The sequence below is a fragment of the Mauremys mutica genome, chromosome 15 (genome assembly GCF_020497125.1).
Source record: "Mauremys mutica isolate MM-2020 ecotype Southern chromosome 15, ASM2049712v1, whole genome shotgun sequence".
Taxonomy (NCBI): Eukaryota; Metazoa; Chordata; order Testudines; family Geoemydidae; genus Mauremys; species Mauremys mutica.
Genome location: NC_059086.1, coordinates 31579163 through 31600192, shown reverse-complemented (window position 1 = coordinate 31600192; position 21030 = coordinate 31579163). Strand labels below are relative to the sequence as shown.

Below are 21030 nucleotides of genomic sequence, written 5' to 3'. Positions count from 1 at the left end.
CCCATCACCCCCCCCGCCCCTGTCCCCCCCCCCCCCGTCCCACCCCCACTGCCCCTGCGCTGCCCAGCGCGGCATGTCAGGCGGAGCAGAATCGAAACCGAACTGGGTCTGAGGAATCGAAACGGGGCGGGGCGAGCGGGGGGGGGGGGGGGCGGCGGGCGCTATAAAGCCAGAGAAGCGGCGGGGCCCGGTTCCTTCGCCGGGGTCCCCGTGTCCCGCCCCGGCTGCACCGACCCCCGCCGGCTCCGGCCCAAGCGAGGTGGGGCCCTGCGGGGCAGGACGCCTGGGTTCTCCCCCGGCTCCGGGAGGGGAGGCGCGGTCTGGTGCTTACAGCGGTGGGTGGGAGCCAGGACTCCTGGTTTCCCTCCCTTGGCTTTTGCACTGACTTCCTGGATGTCCTTACACAACCCCCTGCCCTGCCTCAGTTTCCCTTCCCCACCCGGTGCCTATTTCCATCGGGAGGGCTGTGGGGGCAGGGAGCGGCTGTCGGGTGAGGTGCCCCCGCTGCGGCGGGCGGATGCGCCCGGCTATGGGGCGGGGCGGGGAGGGTTACGTCCATGTGTTTAATGCTCGGTTCTGTTTTCTGTTCCCCAGATTTCCCCATGGCTGCCACAGAGCCGAAGAGGTGGGTGCTGGGGGGTGCTGGGCGTTTGGGTTGGGGGTGCTTTTGGGTAGGGGGGTGCTGGGAGTTGTTGGGGGGTGGGGGTGTTTGGGTAGGGGGTGCTGGGAGTTGTTGGGGGGTTTGGGTGTGGGGGGTGCTGGGAGTGTCCCGTTTGCCGACAGCGGCCAATGCCAGGTGCCCCATGGGGAATGAACAGAACGGGGAATCATCAAGTGATCCATCCCCTGTCGTCTTCCCAGCAAACAGAGGCCAGGGACACCATCCCTGCCCATCCTGGCTAATAGCCACTGATGGACCCGTCCTCCAGGAACTTATCTAGTTCTTTTTTGAGCCCTGATATAATCTTGGTCTTCACAACATCCTCTGGCAAGGAGTTCCACAGGCTGACTGTGCGTTGGGTGAAGAAATACTTCCTGTATAGGGTTAGATATTAAGACAGAAAATATCATATTGGCTTCATATATCCATGTTACGCCCACATCTTGAATACTGTGTGCAGATGTGGTCGCCTCATCTCAAAAAAGATCTATTGGAATTGGAAAAGGTTCAGGAAAGGGCAACAACAATGATTACGGGTATGGAACGGCTGCTGTATGAGGCAAGATTAATCAGCTGGGGACTTTTCAGCTTGGAAAAGAGACGGCTAAGGGGGGATATGACTGAGGTCTATAAAACCATGACTGGTGTGGAGAAAGTAGATAAGGAAGTGTTGTTTACTCCTCAGAACACAAGAACTAGGGGTCACCCAATGAAATGAACAGGCAGAAGGTTTAAAACAAACGACAGGAAATATTTCTTCACCCAACGCACAGTCAACCTGTGGAACTCACTGCCAGAGGATGTTGTGAAGGCTGAGACTATAACAGGGTTCAAAAAACAACTAGATAAGTTCATGGAGGACAGGTCCATCAGTGGCTATTAGCCAGGATGAGCAGGAACGGTGTCCCTAGCCTCTGTTTGCCAGAAGCTGGGAATGAGCGACGGGGGATGGATCACTTGATGATTCCCTGTTCTGCTCATTGCCTCTGGGGCACCTGGCACTGGCCACTGTTGGCAGACAGGACGCTGGGCTAGATGGACCCTTGGTCTGACCCAGTGTGGCCGCTCTTATGTGAAGACACGGGGGTCGTTGTCCCGCTCTGCGTGGCAGGGAGTCCGATCCCCCCTCCCCAGGGCTGGCACATACCCCAGCCCCCCCAATTCCCTTTGTCCTACCTGCGCCACCTCGCAAGCCATGCAGGGCTCTCGTTCACCCCTGCAGGGAGGTCCCCCCCAGCCCGGAGCCTGGCCCTCCAGCCCCCAGGAAAGGCCAGTCCCCCTTTCTCTCCGCCTTTCCCAGGGCTCGGCCACCCCCACCCTTGTCCCCCATGGGCTGTTAGGGGTCTGGAGGCAGGGAAGGGGGTGGTTGGTTCCTGAGGCAGTGCTGCCCTCTGGTGGCTGGAGAGGAGATCGCATCCGAGCCTAGCCACCCCATGGATGGGGGAGGAGAGGGGGGGCTGATGGACCTGAGGACAGACAGCAATTGGGGGCAGGGTGTGTTTATGATGAAGCAGGAGCCCCTGAGGAGAGCTCAGTGACCCCTCCCATCAGCAAGGGCTGAGAAACCGGGGTAGGTGGGCCTGTGGGGCTGATCCAGGGGGCAGGGAGCGGGTGGGATACTTGGGTAGATGGAGCCATGGGGCTGATCCAGGGGGCAGGGAGGGGGCGGGATATCTGGGTAGATGGGCCTGTGTTGGGGGATGGATGGGAGATGTCTCCTGGTGAGTGATGCACGTCTTTCTCCCCCGCTCTCCACAGGAGGGGGTTCCGGCAGAGGCCCCCCCCCTTCCTCAAATACCTGCAGAGCATCCTGCGCAAGTACCCAGATGGGGGGCAGATTCTGAAGGTGAGTCCTGGGCTTGGGGGGGTTCACAGCAGGACACCCCCCCCGCTCCAACCACTAGACCCCACTCCCCTCCCAGAGCTGGGGAGAGAACCCAGGAGTCCTGGCTCCCCTACTCAGTGGAGCCATGTGCCCAAGCTGGCGGGGGGCTGGTAATGAGCCGGGGGCGGGTGGGATCTGTGCTGACGGGTGCTGCACCCGCCCCCCCCAGGAGCTGATCCAGAACGCGGATGATGCGGGGGCCACGGAGGTGATCTTCCTGTGCGATGAGCGCCGCTACGGGACCCAGAGCCTGGCCGCGGAGGGGCTGCAGCGAGTGCAAGGTACGAGGGGGCAGGAGCCAGTGGTGGGGGGGCTGAGGGTGACAGATCTGGGGAAGGGATTTATGTTGGGTGACGGGGGGGCGGCAGGACTGAAGGGGTGTGTGTGAGGAAATGGGAGCAGATGGGGGGTGAGGAGGGTTGGGGGAGGGGAGCTAGGGAATCGGGGGTCCCACCTCTCATACAATGTCTAGGGGAGCTGCGGGTCCTGCCCCTCACACGGTGTCGGGGGGGGGCTAGTTTAGGGGATCAGAGGATCAGAGTCCCACTTCATGTGGTGCCTGAGGGTCGGGGCCCTGATCCACTGTTGGGGGAATCAGGCCTCGCTCCTCATGTGCTGTCTGGTGGGGTCGGGTATTGAGGGCCTGCCCCTCACGTGCTGTCTGGGGGTGCTGGGAGGATCGGGGCCCCGCCCCTCACACGGTGTCTGCAGGGGATCAGTGCCCTGCCCCTCATGTGGTGTCTGGAGGGGATGGGGCCCTGCCTATCACTTGCTGTCTTGGAGGGGGTCAAGGCCCCGCCCCTCACGTGCTGTCTGGGGGGTGGGGGGTCGAGGCCCCGCCCCTCACCTGCTGTCGGGGGGGTGGGGGGTCGAGGCCCCGCCCCCTCACATGCTGTCTGGGGGATGGGAGGTCAAGGCCCCGCCCCTCACATGCTGTCTGGGGGGGTCAAGGCCCCGCCCCTCACCTGCTGTCTGGGGGGTGGGGGGGTCGAGGCCCCGCCCCCTCACATGCTGTCTGGGGGATGGGAGGTCAAGGCCCCGCCCCTCACATGCTGTCTGGGGGGTCAAGGCCCCGCCCCTCACGTGCTGTCTGGGGGGTGGGGGGTCGAGGCCCCGCCCCTCACGTGCTGTCTGGGGGATGGGAGGTCGAGGCCCCGCCCCCTCACATGCTGTCTGGGGGATGGGAGGTCAAGGCCCCGCCCCTCACCTGCTGTTGGGGGGTCGAGGCCCCGCCCCTGACTCGCTGCCCCGGCTCCAGGCCCGGCGCTGGTGGCCTACAACGACGGGCTGTTCTCGGAGGCCGACTGGGACGGGATCCAGAGCACGGGCGACAGCCACAAGCTGCGCGACCCCGGCACCGTCGGCCGCTTCGGCCTGGGCTTCAACTCCGTCTATCACCTGACAGGTGAGAGCCCCGGGGGGCAGGGGCCTCCCACGCTGGGAAGCTCGGGGGGGGGGGGAGGGTTGGGTCACAGCCCGGGGGGTCTCTGGGGGAGCCCAGGGGATTCGGGGTCACAGCCAGGGGGTCTCTGGGGGGGGTTGGGGTCACAGCCAGGGGTCTCTGGGGGAGCCCAGGGGATTTGGGGTCACAGCCCGGGGGGTCTCTGGGGGAGCTTGGGGGATTCGGGGTCACAGCCAGGGGTCTCTGGGGGAGCTCGGGGGATTTGGGGTCACAGCCTGGGGAGTCTCTGGGGAAGCTTGGGGGTTTCGGGGTCACAGCCAGGGGTACTCTGGGGGGGTTTGAGGTCACAGCCTGGGGTCTCTGGGGGAGCCCAGGGGATTCGGGGTCACAGCCGGGGCATCTCTTTGGAAGCTTAGGGGGTTTGGGGTCACAGCCAGGGGGTCTCTGGGGGGGTTAGAGGTCACAGTCAGGGGTCACTGGGGGAGCCCAGGGGATTCGGGGTCACAGCCGGGGCATCTCTTTGGAAGCTTGGGGGGTTTGGGGTCACAGCCAGGGGGTCTCTGGGGGAGCTCGGGGGGTCTGGGTCACAGCCCGGGGGTTTCTGAGGGGGTTTGGGGTCACAGCCAGGGGGTCTCTGGGGGAGCTCAGGGGGTCTGGGTCACAGCCCGGGGGTTTCTGAGGGGGTTTGGGGTCACAGCCAGGGGGTCTCTGGGGGAGCTCGGGGGGTCTGGGTCACAGCCCGGGGGTTTCTGAGGGGGTTTGGGGTCACAGCCAGGGGGTCTCTGGGGGAGCTCGGGGGGTCTGGGTCACAGCCCGGGGGTTTCTGGGGGGGATCGGGGTCACAGCTGGGGCTCCTCGTCTCTCATCCCCTCTCCCTGCAGACCTGCCGGCGGTGCTGAGCGGCCCCTGGCTGGGCGTGCTGGACCCGCAGCGGGCGGCGCTGGCGGACGGCGGGCAGCAGTGGCACCTGGAGGAGGCGGCGGAGCTGGCCGACCAGTTTGCGCCCTTCTGGGGGGCGGTGCAGGTCATGGGGCGCGGCGAGGGGTCCCCGGCGGCCGGCCGCTTCCCCGGCACCCTTTTCCGCTTCCCGCTGCGCCACGAACCCTCCGGCATCTCGGACAACCTGTACAGCCCCGAGCGCGTGCGCCAGCTCTTCCTGGCCTTCATCCACGACGCCCCCACCTGCCTCCTCTTCCTCCGCCACGTCCGGCGCCTGGCCCTGAAGATGGTGGACGGCCAGGGGGCCACGACGGAGCTGCTGGAGACCACGGCTGCCCCGCGCCCGCTCAACGGGCCGGGCTTGGTCCAGGACGACGTAGCCGCCGCGGCGCTGGCCACCGCAGCCTGCATCAAGGCCGTGGCTGCGCACGGCACAGCCGCTGACGGGGACACAGAGCGCGAGTGGCTGGTGGTCTCGGCCGTGCCGACTGAAGGTGCTTTCCCGGAGCTGGCGGAGCTGGCGGGCGCGCTGGGGAGCTTGCCTGGCGTGGCTTTGGCATACCCGCTGGAGGGCGGCTGTGCCGGGCACCTCTGCTGCTTCCTGCCGCTGCCAGCCACGGAGGAGAATGCCACAGGACTGCCCCTCCACATCAACGCCCCTTTCCACCTGACGGACGACCGGCGGCACGTCCAGTGGGCTGAAGAAGACCGCAGCCGGGACCACGCCGCCCGGTGGAACCAGCTGCTGACCGAGGCGGTGCTGCCGCTCGCCTACCGCCAGGCCATCGTGGTGGCGGCGGCGGCTTGTCCCGGTGACCCCTATGGCGCCTGGCCCGACCCGGAGCTGAGCCGGCACCAGCAACGCTACCGGAGCCTGGTGGAACGGATCTGCCAGCAGCTGTGGGGCATGGAAGCCCTGGTGCCGGCCGGCCAACCCGGCACACGCCGGCTCCGAGCCACGGACGCCGTGTTCCTGCCGCAGAATGGGGCCGGCGAGGCCACGCTCCGGGTGCTGGAGGAGGCCCTGGTGCAGGCGGGTGAGCCGCTGGCCACGGTGCCAGCCCATGTGCGCCGGGCGCTGGCCGCGGGGGGCCCAGCGGTGAAGGAGGCCACGCCGGCCTACATGCGAAAGGTCCTGGGCCGGGTGGGTCCTGCCCGATACCCGGCCGACAAGCGGCTGCTGCTGGAGTATGTGGCCGGAGACAAGCGCTACGGGGAGCTGGCGGGTCTGGAGCTGCTGCCACGCGCTGATGGGGGCTTTGTCTGCTTCGGGGGTGCCGGCGGCACAGTCTATGCCGACAGCGAGGCCTTCCCCAGGTAAGAGAGCCCCTGGCCCCTCACCCGCCTCCCGGGCACCCAGCGAGCGCGGCTCCACCAGCCCGCGGCACCTGGGAAAAGCAGGTTCTGGGCAGTGGCGTAGCCAGATTCTAAGAGGGAGCAAACATACAAAAGTCACCCCCCCTTGGCTCCTCCTCTGGCCATGCCCGCCTTGGCTCCTCCGGCCGCTCCGCGCTGGCCTCCCCTCTGCGCTGCTATGGTGCCGAGCACCCCCCTCGCCGGGCCCCCCAGGCAGGGGGTGAGGTGACACCCCACGTGCCCCGGGCTGAGCCGCGGTGGGGTCCGTGTCCCTTTAAAAGTGGGGCTGGGCTGAACTGAGCCGGCGGGGGGTGGCTCCGCTCCCCGCTGCAGGCTGATGCCGTGCACCAGCTCCGGGCGGGGCTTTGCTGCGGCTCCCCCAGTGCCCCCGGGCCGGGCTGCCCCACGGTAGGGGCGGGTTGCATGGGGCAGAGCTGAACAGGCCCGGCAGGGCGGTGCGGGGGCTGCTGGAGGGGGAAGCTGGGGAAGGGGTGGCACGGCCTCAACCCCCTGGGGCTGCCTGCCCCACGGAGGAGGCAGAGGGGCGCAAGCCGCAGCAGGACCCCAGCCTCCCAGGGGAGGGGATCTGGGGCCAGCCCGGGGAGGCAGGAGCAGCCCCGGGGGTGCTGGGCACATGCAGGGCAGAGCCCCGGGAGAGCCCCAGCCCCGCGGCGGGCAGTGCTGCAGAGGAGGAGCCCGCGCCCCGCGGCGGGTGAGGGGAGCCCCAGGCAGGGGGAGCTGGGCTGCCCGCACCCACCTCTCGCGGCCGCTCCATGCTGCTCCTGGGACCAGACCCGCGGCTGCAGTTGCTAGCGCCGCCGCTTTCTGCTTCCTGTGCCCGGCGCCACCAGCCCCTGCCCCCCCCCTTCAGAGCGGAGCGTGGGCCCCGCCCGCTGGCACCATGGCAACCCCTAACTAAGGCGCCGCTTTTGGAAAACGTGCTGAGGGGAAGCGGCCGCTTCCCCTGCACCCCACTAGCTACGCTCCTGGTTCTGTGAGGAGCCGGGCTGAGACGCAGGGACCCGGTTCACGCCAGGGCCACGCATCAGCCCACGGAACGGGGAACCCACTGCCCCCGCCCAGCCAGCCCCCTGCCCTGGGGCCAGATGGGAGCTGGTGCCCCCTAGAGGGGAAAGGTCCCAATCCCCGCCCCCCTGAGCCAGCCAGTCCCTCAGGGCCGGCGCTTCCATGAGGCGACCCTAGGTGGTTGCCTAGGGCGCCAGGATTGGGGGGGCGGCGTTTTGTGCGCTCCCCACAGGGCGCGTGGGAGCTTCCAGTTCCACTCCCGTTGCGCCGCCGCCGAAGGACCTTCTGCCGACGTGCCGCAGAAAACAGCGGCAGGCAATTGAGCAGCTCGATGACTGGTGCTGTCGCCTGCGGCATTTCGGTGGAGGGTCCTTCTTCGGCGGCGCGTCGGGGGTGGAACCGGAAGCTCCCGCGCGCCCCATGGGGAGCGCACAAAATGCCGCCCCCCGAATTCTGCCTAGGGCGCCAGAAACCCTGGCGCCGCTCCTGCAGTGCCTGCCCTGTTGCCAGATGGGAACAAGCACCCCCTAGAGGGGACAGGCCCCAGGCCCCATTCCCTGCTATCCGCCCCCACCCCCCCAAGCCCCACTGTCTTAACTCTCTGAATTCCTGGTTTCCAGGATCCTGCTCCCTGGCCTGGCTGACAGTTTTCTGCCGGAGGATCTGACACCTGCCCTGCTGAGTCACCTGCACTGGATTGCAGAGCAGGGTAAGTGGGAACTGTCCCTCCTCAGGTGCCCGTCTCTGCCCGGCGTGCCTGGGGCAACATGAACGTTGCTGGGCCCTGTTACCCGGGCCCTGCACCCCATCCGAGAAGCAGCTGCATCTCAGCGCCTGGCGAGGGGTCCTCGGATACCCAGCCCCCGCGCCCCACCCCAAAGGGGCCGTGTCACGGAGTGTGGGGGAGTCCGGCCCTGCACCCCTCTTCCCGGTCTCACAGTGACTCTCAGCCAGCGAGTAAAACAGAAGGTTTATTGAACAACAGGAACACAGGATACAGCCCAGCTTGGGTTCAGAGCCAGGACCCCTCAATCTGGCCTTTCTGGGGGGTTTCAGGGTGCTTGGATCCCAGCCTAGGATCCCCTGAAACCCACCTCCCAGCTCCCAACCGAAGACTGATTTCACTTCCCCCCTCCCTTTGTCTAGCTACCGGCTAGAGGTGAGACCTCCCCTCCCCCAGGCCAGGCTCATGTTACAGCTGCATACCTGTCTCTGCCTACCAAGCACACAGACAGCCCCTGCTCCATCACAGGCCGTGTCCAAGCGCCGGCTGAGGGGTCCCCATGTAACCAGCCCCCTGCGCCCCACCCCAGAGGGGCCATGTCCCAGAGCCGGGTGAAGGGTCCCCAGATACCCAGCCACCCCCACCCCAGAGGTGGCTGCATTTCGGGTGGACTATATTACGTGGCTCTGGGTTTGCGTGTGGGACTGGGAGCCGACGCGGTTCTGGTCCGGCTGTGATCCCGGGTCTCTGTGGTTCTTGCAGGGCTGTTCAGGAACCTCGTCTCTCTGGACCTGGCTGTCATTAAGCAGAACCTGAAGGCCGCCCTCCCCGCAGACTGGTTCAAAGGCGGCTCTACCCACGTTACTTGGTGCCCGGGCGGCCACCCCCGCCAGCCTCCCCGCCAGTGGCTGGCTGCCTTCTGGGACTTCCTACAGCACCACGTCCGCTCCCTGGCGCCGTTTGAGGGGCACCCGCTCGTCCCCCTGGCCCCCCTGGGCACGGGCGCCCGTAGCCTCCAGCTGGCGCGGCTCTCGCCCACGCCCACGCTGCTGTTCCGGAGCTGGGAGGGGCGCAGCCTTACTGAGGATGAATCGGGCGTCCTGGAGGCTCTGGGCTGCACGGTGATCCACCGGTGGGACCAAGCGCTCTGGCACCGGCAGCTGACAGACTACGTCCTGGCGCCCACGGCCGGCAACGCGCTGCGAGCCTTCGACCGCCTGGGCGTGGCGGGCGTGGCTGCCCGGCTGCGCTCCCTGCCCCCGGAGCGCGGCAGGATCCTCTGCCAATTTCTCTCCCAGGCGCCCGCTTCCTCCCTCTCCGAGCGGGAGGCCGTGGTGCTGGGCAGCTTGCCCATCTTCCAGAAGATGCCCTCCGTCTCGCCGCCTTGCCCGGCCGGGCTGGTGCCAGCCGGCAGCTACCAAGCTTTGGAGAGGAGCACGGTGCCGGCGGTGCCCGAAGACCTGGTGCTGCCGGAGCCGGTGCTGCGGTGCCGGGACGAGGCGGACCGCCGGCTTTTCCTGCAGACCCGGGACAAGCTGCTTGGGGCGGCAGAGCTGGCCTTGCTGGCGGTGAGGGCGGTGAAGAAGGGGGTGTATGCCAAGTGGGCGCCGGACGCCGAGCGGCTCATGCTGTGGGTGCTGCGGCACGGGGACGCCCTCTTCGGGCACAGCAAGAAGCTGCAGGCTCTGTGCGAGGAGTTGGCCTTCATGGACTGCGGCGGGACCCTGGTACGTGCCAATGAGCTCTTCGACCCCCAAAACACGAGTTTCCGGGCCTTGCTGGGCCCCCGGTGCTTCCCGCCCGTGGCTTTCCGGGAGGCGGCCGTGCTCCGGTCCCTCTGTGCCCTGGGGCTGAAGACCAGCGAGACAGCCATCACCCCCGACCACATGCTAGAAGCTGCCCAGGAGGTGGGCCGGCTCCAGCAGGCCAGAGACGCCCCCGGGGCCGCGGCCAAATCCCGAGCGTTGCTCGAGCTGTGCAACCGGACCCCGGCGCTGGGCCGCTTCTGCCAGAAGAAGCTGCAGCGGCTGCGGGACCTGGCCTGGGTGCCCGCCACCGACCCGACCGAGCGCCAGCCGAATGGACCTTTCCTTCCCCCGGAGAGGCTGCGATCGGCCCGTTACGCCGACCTGGCGGGGCTGGCGATGCCGCTGACGGACGCTTTCCGAGAGCCGGCCGAGGAGAAGCTGGGGTTGAGCCGCCCGCCCCCCCCGGAGAAGGTGCTGGTGAACCTGCTGCTCCTGGCACAGGGGGACCAGCCCAAGGACATCAGGACGCTGGTACCGAAGCTTCACGTCATCTACCAGCACATGGAGCAGAACCGGAGGCAGTTTGGGGTGGCGTCGTCCCACGCTGTCCTCTGGACCGGCAATGGATTCTCCGTCCCAGCCACGGCGGTGTTGGCCTACCCTGACGGCCTGGACTTGAGCTGCCTGGTGCCAAGAGTCCCCCCGGAGCTGCTGCCTTACCGCCGGCTCTTCCTGGCCTGGGGGGCGCGGGATGCGGTGGGCGAGGAGGAGCTGAGCCAGGCCCTGTGCCGGCTGGGGAAGGAGATTGAGGGCCGCGCCGGAGGTGGCACCGAGGCGGAGCTGCGGCTGACTGTGGCCATCCTAGACTGGCTGAAAAGCAGAGGGCACCAGGGCGACAGAGACCTGCCGGTGCCAGTGCAGGCTCCGGGAGGATCCGGCTTCACTCTGCGGCCAGCCTCGTCGGCCCTGTATTGCGACATCGACCGGGCCAGCCTGGCGGATCTGGAAGGTGACGACGCTGAGTTGGCCGTGGTGCATGAGGCGGTGGCGCAGGCTACGGCCACGTTCCTGGGGGTGGCGCTGCTGAGCACGCGGGTGCTGCAGCCGCAGCTGTTTGAGGCGTGGGGGCCCTCGGAGCCCATCACCACGCGGATCTGGAACATCCTGCGGGAGTATACGGAAGATGCCGACCTCTTCAAAGAGCTGATCCAGAACGCGGAGGATGCCGGTGCCAGGGAATGCTCTTTCCTGCTGGATCTGCGGCGCCACAGTGGTGGCACGGCCGGGCTGCTGGATCCTGGCATGGCCGCCTGCCACGGGCCGGCCCTCTGGTCCTACAACGATGCAGCCTTCACCCAGGAAGACTTAGTCAACATCATCCGGGTGGGAGCTGCCACCAAGGAAGGGCAGGAGGGCAAGATCGGCAGGTTTGGTCTGGGCTTCAACACCGTCTACCACGTGACCGATGTGCCCTTGGTGCTGAGCGGCAGCACCCTCTTGATCTTCGACCCCAACGTCACCCACCTGCGCAAGCACATCCCCAACCCAGCCTGCCCCGGCATCCGGCTGGACCTGCACCAGCGCCCGGCCACGCTGACCACCTTCGCCGAGCAGTTCCGGCCATACCAGGGCTTGTTTGGGTTCCAAACGCAGGAGCCGTTCGACTTCCCGGGGACGCTCTTCCGCCTGCCTTTCCGTACCGAGGAGGAGGCCCGGGAGTCGCGGATCAGCCAGGTGCCTTTCGGCATCGACCGGGTCGAGAGGCTCCAGAGCGGCTTCCGGGACTTTTGCCACCTCTTGTTGCTGTTTCTACGTGGGGTGCGGGAGGTGTCGCTGAAGCGCCTTCCCAACCAGGCCCCCTCCCCGGAGGCCACCCAGTCTCTGGCCACGCTGTGCCGGGAGCGGATCAAGAGCCTTGAGGATGCTGGAAACTCCAGGACGGGCCAGTCCAGCATCGAACAACTGACGGTACAGTGGGAGTTGGACATCACCATCAGCCACTACCTGGTACACACCTGCCAGGGCACCGGCGAATCCTTGGTGCTGTTTCAGCAGGGGATGCGTGACGGGACGCGGCCCTCGCCCCCCAGCGCTGGAGTGGCTCTGCCGCTCACCCCCACTGAGCCGGGGAAGTGGGCCCCACACTTGGACGGCTTTGAAGGGCACGTCTTCTGCTTCCTGCCCCTGCCTATTGCCTCCGGCCTCCCAGTTCACCTCCACGGGGCCTTCGCCGTCCTCTCCAATCGCAAAGGACTCTGGGATGCCACAGCCAAGGGCGAGTGGAACTGGGCGCTGCTGCGCGACGCGGTGCCGGCTGCCTGGCTCCAAGCGCTGAGCCTGCTCCGAGACATGCACCAGGAGGGTGACCTGGAGGACTACGAATACCACACCTTCTGGCCAGATGCCGGCAAAGCCAGGCATCCCTTCACCGAGGCCGTGAAGGCCTTCTACCATGCGCTGGCCGATGGGCAGGACCTGGCGCTGTTCTCCGATGGCCGGCGATGGTGCACCATGAACAACGCCCGTTTCCTGGACTTCAACATCACCTGTAACACGCGGGTGGGGCAGACGGCCGCCAGGGTCTTTGCCAGCTTGCTGCCAGAGCCCCTTCTGGCCGTGCAGCTGCCGATCTGGGTGCGATCTGGATTCCAGGCCAGTGGCCAGGAGGACATCCTGCTGCCCAACACCTATGACTGGGTGGGGTTCTACCAGAAGATCGTGTTTGCCAACATGGGCACGCTGGACGCACCCGACCGTGACGCCTTGGTTCTCCATGCCATGGACATGAGCGATGCCAGGGTAGACCAGCTGCTGGCCTCTGTGTCCTGCATCCCTACCACCCCCCGAGGGCAGCTGCAGCCCATCGGGAAGCTGGTGCACCCCCAGGGCAGAGCCGCCCCACTGTACGACCCCCAGGACGGGCGCTTCCCCACCGGGACTGGCTTCCTGGCGCCGGAGAGGCTGCTGCGGCTGGAGGGGCTGGGCATGGCCAAGGACGTGGTGCCGATGAAGGAGCTGCTGGAGCGGGCCCGTACCGTGCAGGCTCTCTGGCAGCGTGACCAGCGGCAGGGCTGCCGGAGAATCTGCCGCATCCTGGAGCTGCTGGAGCAGTTGTTGGAACAAGGTTTGGACAACCTTGCCCAGGTGGCCTTCCGTGCCGTACCCTTCCTGCCGGCTGCCTTGCCTGGTGCCTGCTATGAGCTCTGCCGGCCCACCGATCTCTACCACCACAAGCACAGGAGCCTGGTGGGGCTGATCCAACCGGTCCTGGCCGGCAAGGACCTGGGAGGGGACTTCAGGTTCTCCAAGGCGCTCTGGGACTTCCTGGGGCTAAGCCGCAAGCCGCCGGCCGGCATGGTGCTGCGGCAGCTGGCGGAGGCGTGCCAGGGCTCCAACGCTCTGCCCAAACCGGAGCTGCAGGAGACAGCGCGGCAGTGTTACGCCTACCTGGACAAGCTGCTCAGCAAGCAGCCCACGTGCAAGGAGGAGGTAGCTGAGAAGGCTGCAGCATTCTCCTTTGTCCTGGTGGGGGCGCACTTTGAGCCGGTGAAGGCAGTGGCCTGGGAGCTGTCATTCGAGGCCTCCCCATATCTCCACCAGCTGCCGCAGGAGTACTGGGGGTTCAAGGCGCTGTGGGGGTGCGTGGGGCTGCAGGAGACCTTCGCCTTGGAGAACTACACGTGTGTGCTCCGGGACCTGGCCAGGAAGACAGCTGGGCAGAGTCTGTCCCCACAGGAACTGCAGTTGGTGCTGAGGCTGGTGACCATTGGGCTGATGGAGGCCTCGCCGGATCGGCAGCCGGTGGCCGCTTACGACGCTCAGGGCATCTTCTTCCCGGATCAGCAGGGGGTCCTGCGCCCAGTGGCCAAGTTGCACTTCGATGACACACCCTGGCTGCCCCAGGAGGAGGGGATGCCCTTGTGCCACGGCCAGATCCCCCGGGAGTTGGCACTGTGCTACGGCGTGCCCACCATCAGGCACCGGGCGCTGGTCCAGGGGAAGATCCGGGGGCTGGAGCTGGCACCGTGGGCGTCGGAGTTCGGCGCCCGGGAGGAGCTGACCGTGCGGCTGCAGAACATCCTGCGCGAATACTCCTCGTCCTCCCGCGACGTGCTGAAGGAGCTGCTGCAGAACGCCGACGACGCCGGCGCCAGCCGGCTCCACTTCGTCTGGGACCGGCGCCACCACCCCACCCAGCGCGTCATCTCCGAGGAGTGGGGGGGCCTGCAAGGCCCCGCCCTCTGCGTCTACAACGACAAGCCCCTGACGCAGGAGGACATCGAGGGCATCCAGCGGCTGGGCGTGGGGGGCAAAGGTGGGCGGCAGGACAAGACGGGCAAGTATGGATTGGGTTTTAACGCCGTCTTCCACCTGACGGACTGCCCCGCCTTCCTGACGGGCGACAGCGCCCTGGGCGTCTTCGATCCCCATCTCCGCTACGTGCCCACGGCCAGCGAGCAGTACCCGGGCGCCATGTTCAGCGTCAACGGGGACTTCAAGAAGACCTTCCCCGACGTCTACGCCACCTTCCTGCCCGACCTCTTCGACCTGAGCCAGGGCGTGCTGTTCCGGCTGCCGCTGCGGACGGCGGAGGGCGCGGCTGGCTCGCGGGTGTGCCAGCGGGTTATCCACGAAGAGGACCTGGAGGAGATGCAGGAGGCGCTGGCCCAGGAGGCCGAGAGCCTGGTGCTGTTCCTTCGCCATCTGAGGACCGTCGTCTTCTCCGAGATCACCGAGGGCAAGGTGCAGCCGCGGGAGCTGCTGCGGGTGGAGACGGAGATGGAGGAAGGCAGCCTGATGCTGCGAAAGGCGTTCCAGGAGCGGCTGAGCCAAATGGCTGTCTCGGGCAGCGAGGAGGCCACGCCGGTGAGGGTGGTCTACACGATGAAAGTCAGTCACGGCCGCTCCCGGCCTCCCACCAGCTGGGGAGTGGTGTGGCAGGCCGGGGTGGACGATGCAGCCAAGAAGGAGTCTCCGGACCCGGAGCGCCTACCGTACGGCGCCGTGGCCGCCTGCCTGGACGCAGTCCGGCCTGGCAGGGCCTTCTGCACCCTGCCGCTGCCGCTGGAGACCGGCCTGCCTGTCCACATCAACGGCAACTTCTCGGTGGACTCGGCTCGCCGCGATCTGCGCAAAGAGGACGGCGGGAGCCAGAACACGGCCTGGAACGGCTTCCTGATGCAGCGGCTGCTGGCTCCGCTCTACTGCCGGCTGCTGGACTGGCTGCGGAAGAAGCTGGGGGAGGCGCTGCGCTTCATGACCCTGCAGGCCTGCTGGGAGATGCTGGAGCCAAAGTATCTCAGCTACTTCCCAGCCGTGAGGGAGCGCGTGCCCCCGCCCTGGCACCAGCTGGTCAACTGGGTCTACAAGCTCATTGCGGAGATGCAGCAGCCCCTGATACCCATTTACCAGACAGAGACCATCCGCCTCCATGTGCAGAGTATGGAGATGGTGAGAATCACATGGACTGCGACCGGTGAGGGACGCCTGCTCCGGGAGCCCTTCTTCCTGCAGAGGGAGCTCTGTGATGCCATGAGCCATATCCTCCAGAGACTTGAGATGAAGCTCGTCCCGGCCTTCCAAGGCCTCAGACAGATCCACGCCGAGTTCGACAGGGCGGGCGTGAAGGTCCTGACCTTGAATCCTGGATCTCTCCGCTGCTTCCTCAAAGCGCTGCCTCTGGACCCGCCCTGCCGGGTCTCGGAGACGCCCCTGAAGGACTCGTCCAGCTGCTCCCGCCTGCTGGAGTTCTGCCTGGAGGAGCTGCGGAAAGGGGACGTCCGGGACCTGGAGGGGCTGCCACTCTCCGTGACCCACGACGGCATGCTGCGGCCGTTCAGCACCCGGGAGCCGGTGTTCCAGAGCAGAGCCCACTGCCTCTTCCCGTGGCAGCGTTGCCAATTCCTCGCCTACCGCGTCCAGCAGAAGCCGCTGCTGCTCCAGACCGGCTTCCTGAAGGCATTCACCCTGCAGGAGGCGGCCAGGTTCATCCAGGAGGTGCTGGGGCAGCCGGACTGGGAGGCCCAGTCAGCAGAGGCCCGGAAGTGGCTGAAAGAGGTGTGGAAGCTCTTCAACCACATGGTCTATGAGGCCAGCAAAGGCAAGGAAGAAGCCATGAGCAAGGCCTTCAGAGAGTTGGTCTCCCTCTTCGAGTACCAGGCCATCCTCCCCGTCTGCAGCGACCAGCCCGGAGACGAGCGCCTGGTTCCTCTGGTCTCCCTGCCCACCATCATCCATGGGTACACCAGCGAGGTGGAAAAATCCCTGGGCAAGCTTGGCTTTGCCAAGCTGGATATCCTGATGATCCCCCTTGATATCCGCTTCCACTGCATCCGCCCGCGCCTGCTGCAGACACACGACCCCGTTTTGGTGCTGAAGCAGCTGGGCGCTAGGACGGGTCTCCGTTGGTGCGAGCTGAAGTCCTATGAGACCAACGGGCTGTTGAGGTTCCTCACGGAAAAGGTGGAGGAGCTGGAGCACGACCTGCTGGCTCAGCTCCGGTCCCTGCCCTTGTTCCAGACACATCAGGGGACGTGGGTGGCGCTGGCCTTTTACCACAACGTCTACATCCTAGAGACCAGGATCCCCAAGCTCTCGAAGGACTTCCAGGCCTTGTACCAGCTGGACCAGCAGACTGTCTTGCTCCAGGACAAAGATCTCCATCGGGAGCTCTCTAAAAGCCTTAGCATTGGCGTCTTGAACGACCTGCAGCAATTCATCCGCCATCTCCTGCCCAGTCTGCCCCGTCTCCCAGAGTCCCAGCTGCTTGAGGCCTTGAAGCTGCTCTTCACCATCCAAAGACACTACCGGGAGGAGTACCCGGCGGAGAAGAAGACCATTGTCTCAGCCTTCGGGCCCGTCAGCTTCATCCGGGACAAGCAGGGGGCCCTGCGCCCAGCTTCCTGCTTCTACGACGGAGAGGTGTCGCTCTTCCAGACGATGCGGCTGGACGCCAGGTTCGTGCCCGACGTGTTCTTCGAGGAGTTGAGGGTGGAGAAGCTCACGGTGAACGCCTTCCTGCGGGATGTGGGCATGAAGTGGGAGACCTCGGAGGACGACTTCGTGGAGTTCGCCACGTGGATCGAGCGTCAGGCGGGGCAGGAAGGCGCGGCGGCCGGCGAACTCCCCGCCCAGCGGGAGGCGCTTCTGTTGCATCTGTTGTCCCAGCCCAGTGACTCCCTGTCGGATCACTTCCTGGAGAGAGTCTCGTCCATCCGCTTCCTCACCCCACGGAGGGTGCCGGACGAACTGGGGAACTTCCATCCACCCTGTGTCCTTCACACACAGCCCGTGGCCCTCAAGGGTGCTCTGGTGGTGCCACGGAAGGAGGACGTGGCCTTGGTTTGGACGTCCGCTGTCATCCTTGCCCTGCCCTTGGTCCCTTGCCCAAAGAACGCCCGGTCCGTGCTGGAGCGTCTGGGAGTGCTGCAGGCTGTGCCAGCCCCGATGGTCCTGGACAACCTGAAGAACGTGTGCCAAGCGCGGTGTGAGACCAAGGAAGGGCAGAAAACCCGCACCCGCATCTTCATGCAGACGTACGGCTACCTGGAGCGCGACTTGAGGGGCTTCGACGCCGACTGCCTGGCGGGGCTGCCGGTGGTGCTGGTGAAGGGGGAGCAGGTGGCGGAAGCTAGCCAGGTGGTCTTCTCCTTGAGGGATGAGCAGGAGTTTCGGCCCTATCTCTATACCGTGCCCCCGTTGGTGGCTGTCTACAGCGAGCTGCTGCAGAAGCTGGGGGTGGAGCAGGAGCCCTCCGTCCAGCACTACGCCCGGGTGCTGCGCCGGATCCACCAGGAGACCCAAGCCAAGGAAATCTTGCAGCCCAACCTCACCAAGACCGTCCTGCGGGCCACTCAGCATCTCTTCCAGCTGCTCAGCCAAGGGAAAGCGGACTTCTCCAGGGTGGAAGAGCTCCATCTGCCTTGCACCGACGGGAAGCTCTACTGCTCCACCACCCTGGTCTTCAACAACTGTGCCCCTGCCAATGTTAGCCAAGCCTTGGGGAGCACCTTCCATTTCCTGGTGGACCTCTCCAGATGCCACCTGCCCTCTCCAGAATACGACCCCTGGAAGCTGGTGCGGCAGCTGCCCCAGCCCCTGAGGCCCCAGCTCCTGTCCAAGATCACGGAGCTGCAGCTGGAGGAGGCCTCTCTAGAGCTGTGCCATTACGGCGCGTTCTGCGAGAGCCGGAACCAGCTCCAAGGCATCCTGGTGTCTCCCGAATTCCGGGAGGGCTTGGCGGCGCTGCTGAGGTGGCAGAGACGGGACGAGGAAGAAGAGGCGGAGACGGCCAGCAAGGAGCGGGAGGTGGCTTTCTCCGCCGAGCGGCTGGAGGTGGTGTGCTGTGAGAAGATCCAGATGGTGATGATGCACCGCGGGGAGCGGCTGGAGGGGACCCAGGCCTCCCGGGTTGTCCATGTGGTCCTGCATGCCGACGGGAGGCGCCGGGTCTACTTGTTGCATTGGGAGAGGATGGATCTGGGCCTGTCACTCCAGATCCTGGACAGGCTGGCTCTGGAGGTGGACAGTATTATGGGAGGGATGCTGCGTTGGGAATCCAGGTCAATCCTCATGCAGATGTTGGCCCGCAAAGACCCCGTCGAAGTGCTCGGCGTGCTGGAGAGGAACGGGGTGCCCTTGCAACCCAGCACCCACCCTGACGCCTACACTCTGCCCAGCCCTGGTACGGAGATCCCCCAGGAGTGGTACGACAGCCTGGACATGAGCATCCTCAACACCTTCGCCCGGGGTGACTACGTGGGTTACCTGGACCCAGAGGCACCCGAGGAGTGCTACCAGTACGCTGTGGTGCTGGAAGTCCTGCCGGACGGAGCGGTGCCCATGTACCGCATCAACCTGGGAGCTGGGCGCCAGGAGGAGGTGAGCGCCAATGACCTGTATCAGTTCAAGAGGATCCAGGTGGATGGCCGCGGCCGGGCGCTGGTGCCCGTGCCGGACCAGCAGCAGCAGCAGGAGAGGCGGGAAGCATGGTACCGCCAGTCGCTGGGGCAGGTGAAGGAGGAGGTGGACACCTGCCTGGCCAAGATCTGGGAGCTGCCCGAGGGGGAGCGGCGGAAGGCGATCCGGCGGCTCTACTTACGCTATCACCCCGACAAGAACGTGGGGCAGGAGGAGATGGCCAACGAGGTCTGCAAGTACCTGCGGGAGAGGATCCAGGATCTGGAGGAGGGCAGGAAGCCCCGGGCAGCGGGCAATCCCAGAAGCCCCCAGGCCTCGGGTGGCAGAGGCCATCCCAGTAGCCACCAGGGCTTCTCAGCCTCATGGAACGAATGGGACGGGGAGGCCAGGCACCACAGGCAGAGCCGCAGGGAGTTCACCGGCCAAAGGGACCGTGGTTTCCACTACGATTTCTGGTCGTACCACCGGGCCAAGGCCGGCCGGCGTCCCCAGGCCGAGGAGGCCAGGCGCTGGCTCCGGCAGGCCCAGAGCGACCTGCGGGCGGCTGGCCATGACGTGGGGCAGTGCTGCACCAACTGGGTCTTCTACAAGGTCCACCGCGCCGTGGAGAAGGCCCTGGCGGCTGCCGTGTACGACCGGGGCGAGCGCTTCGAGCGGGAGCAGACGCTGGCCTCGCTGGCGCAGAAGGTGGCCGCCTACGACCCCGGGCTGGAGGGGCTGCCGGCACAAGTGGCTGAACTGCGCCGGCACGGCGTGGTCGACAAGACCACGCAGTATCCCTGCTACCACCCCCGCCCACCATCCCCAACGAGGCCTTTCCGGCCGGAGAGGAGCAGGAGGTGCTGCGGCTGGCGCAGGGCCTGCTGGATGTGGTGCAGGTGCACGTGGCCCGGCGCTGAGGGCTGGGGACAGTGCCACGGGGAGGGTGCTACCCAGGGCAGTGAGAGCACCCCCTGGAGGAGGCACCGGGGGCTGCACCAGAGGGATCTGCGCCTACTACTGGTAGCAGCAAGGCAACCCCCGATCAGGGACTGTGCCATGGAGATCTGGTTTCACTAGCAGTGACAGCGCCCTCCTGGGGTAGCCACTGGGGACTGCACAACAGGGACCAGCGCCTGCTACTGGTAGCAGCCAGGGCAACCCCCTACCACAGACTGTGCCATGGAAACCCGGCTTCTTCAGCAGCGACCGCACCAGTGGCAGGGGTGGGGGCACTGGCTCCAAGCTGCCGTCACTGTGGGTGCAGGGGGATGGGGGAGGGACAGGGGGCTTTGTGGGCAGGGGGCGTAGCATAAGGTTGATGCGGTGATGGCTTGTAAGGGGCTGCCCCAAAGGCAGCTTGACCCTCTCCCCCTGGTCCTGCTGTTTGCCTCGTCTCTGCTCCCCCCCCCCCCCCCGGCTGGCTTTTGTACTAGGAGGAATAAATCCAGTTACTCCAGTAACCCAGCGTCCTTGAAGTCATGGTGTCAGCCCTTGGCTCCCAGACAAGTCCTCTCTTGGGGGGGGGGGGTCCTGCCCCCTGCTGGAGGGGATGAGTCCTGCTCTCTGGGGGTGGGGTGGGGGGTTCCAGCTGCCCATCCCCCCTCCCGCCAAGGTCCCTTCCCCGAGGCTGGCAGTGACAGAGCTTGGCACCCCCCCACGCACACACGGTCAGGGCTGGGGCCCTGCCCAACTCAGAGCAGGCGCTGGGGAGCAGGGGGATTCCATTTACAGGGTGGGTCACAGACGACCCAGAACCTGTGTGGCCGGGGGGGGGCAGGGAATGGGGCCTGGGGCTTTTCCCTTGTAGGGGGCGCTGGCTCCCATCTGGCCCCAGGGCAGGGACTGGCTGGCTCAGGGATGGGGAATGGGGTACAGGGGCCTTTCCCCTCCCTGACTTACGATGGTTTCCAGCTGTTTTGTGGCCCCTGCCTGAAATGGGTTCACTGGGTCTCAGCCCAATTCCTAGTGAGATGGGCCAATGTTGACATGCAGAACGGGGCCTCTATCCTGGGAAGTGGTGACTCTGAAAAAGATTTGGGGGTTGTGGTGGCCAATCAGCTCCCAGTGTGAAACTGTAGCCAAAAGAGCTAATACGATCCTGGGATAGGGTGATCAGATGTCTTGATTTTATAGGGACAGTCATGATTTTGGGGTCTTTTTCTTATATAGTTTCCTATTTCCCCCCCCCCCCCCGCACCTCTCTTCTGATTTTTCACTTTTGCTGCCTGGTCACCCTATCCTGGGAGGTTTCAGAGTAGCAGCCGTGTTAGTCTGTATCCGCAAAAAAAACAGGAGTACTTGTGGCACCTTAAAGACTAACAAATTTATTGTAGCATGAGCTTTCGTGAGCTAAAGCTCACTTCTTCGGATGCATAGAATGGAGCACAC

At 65.9% G+C, this 21030-nt stretch overlaps 1 protein-coding gene across 1 annotated transcript; it reads left to right on the top strand.

Moving 5' to 3' along the window:
- The first annotated feature begins 1199 nt into the window (after positions 1–1199).
- Positions 1200–19719, top strand: LOC123349983 (sacsin-like). Its single transcript, XM_044988319.1, has 7 exons — positions 1200–1213; positions 2420–2507; positions 2716–2827; positions 3805–3951; positions 4830–6204; positions 7890–7978; positions 8756–19719. Exons 1-7 carry the CDS (start codon positions 1200–1202, stop codon positions 19717–19719), a joined length of 12789 nt encoding a protein of 4262 aa, XP_044844254.1.
- The last annotated feature ends 1311 nt before the right edge of the window (positions 19720–21030 follow it).

Excerpts from the sequence above, each read along its gene's own strand:
- LOC123349983 (XM_044988319.1), top strand. Across the intron at positions 2,508-2,715 it reads ATGGGGGGCAGATTCTGAAG|GAGCTGATCCAGAACGCGGA; the intron begins GTGAGTCCTGGG and ends CGCCCCCCCCAG. Across the intron at positions 7,979-8,755 it reads GCACTGGATTGCAGAGCAGG|GGCTGTTCAGGAACCTCGTC; the intron begins GTAAGTGGGAAC and ends TGGTTCTTGCAG.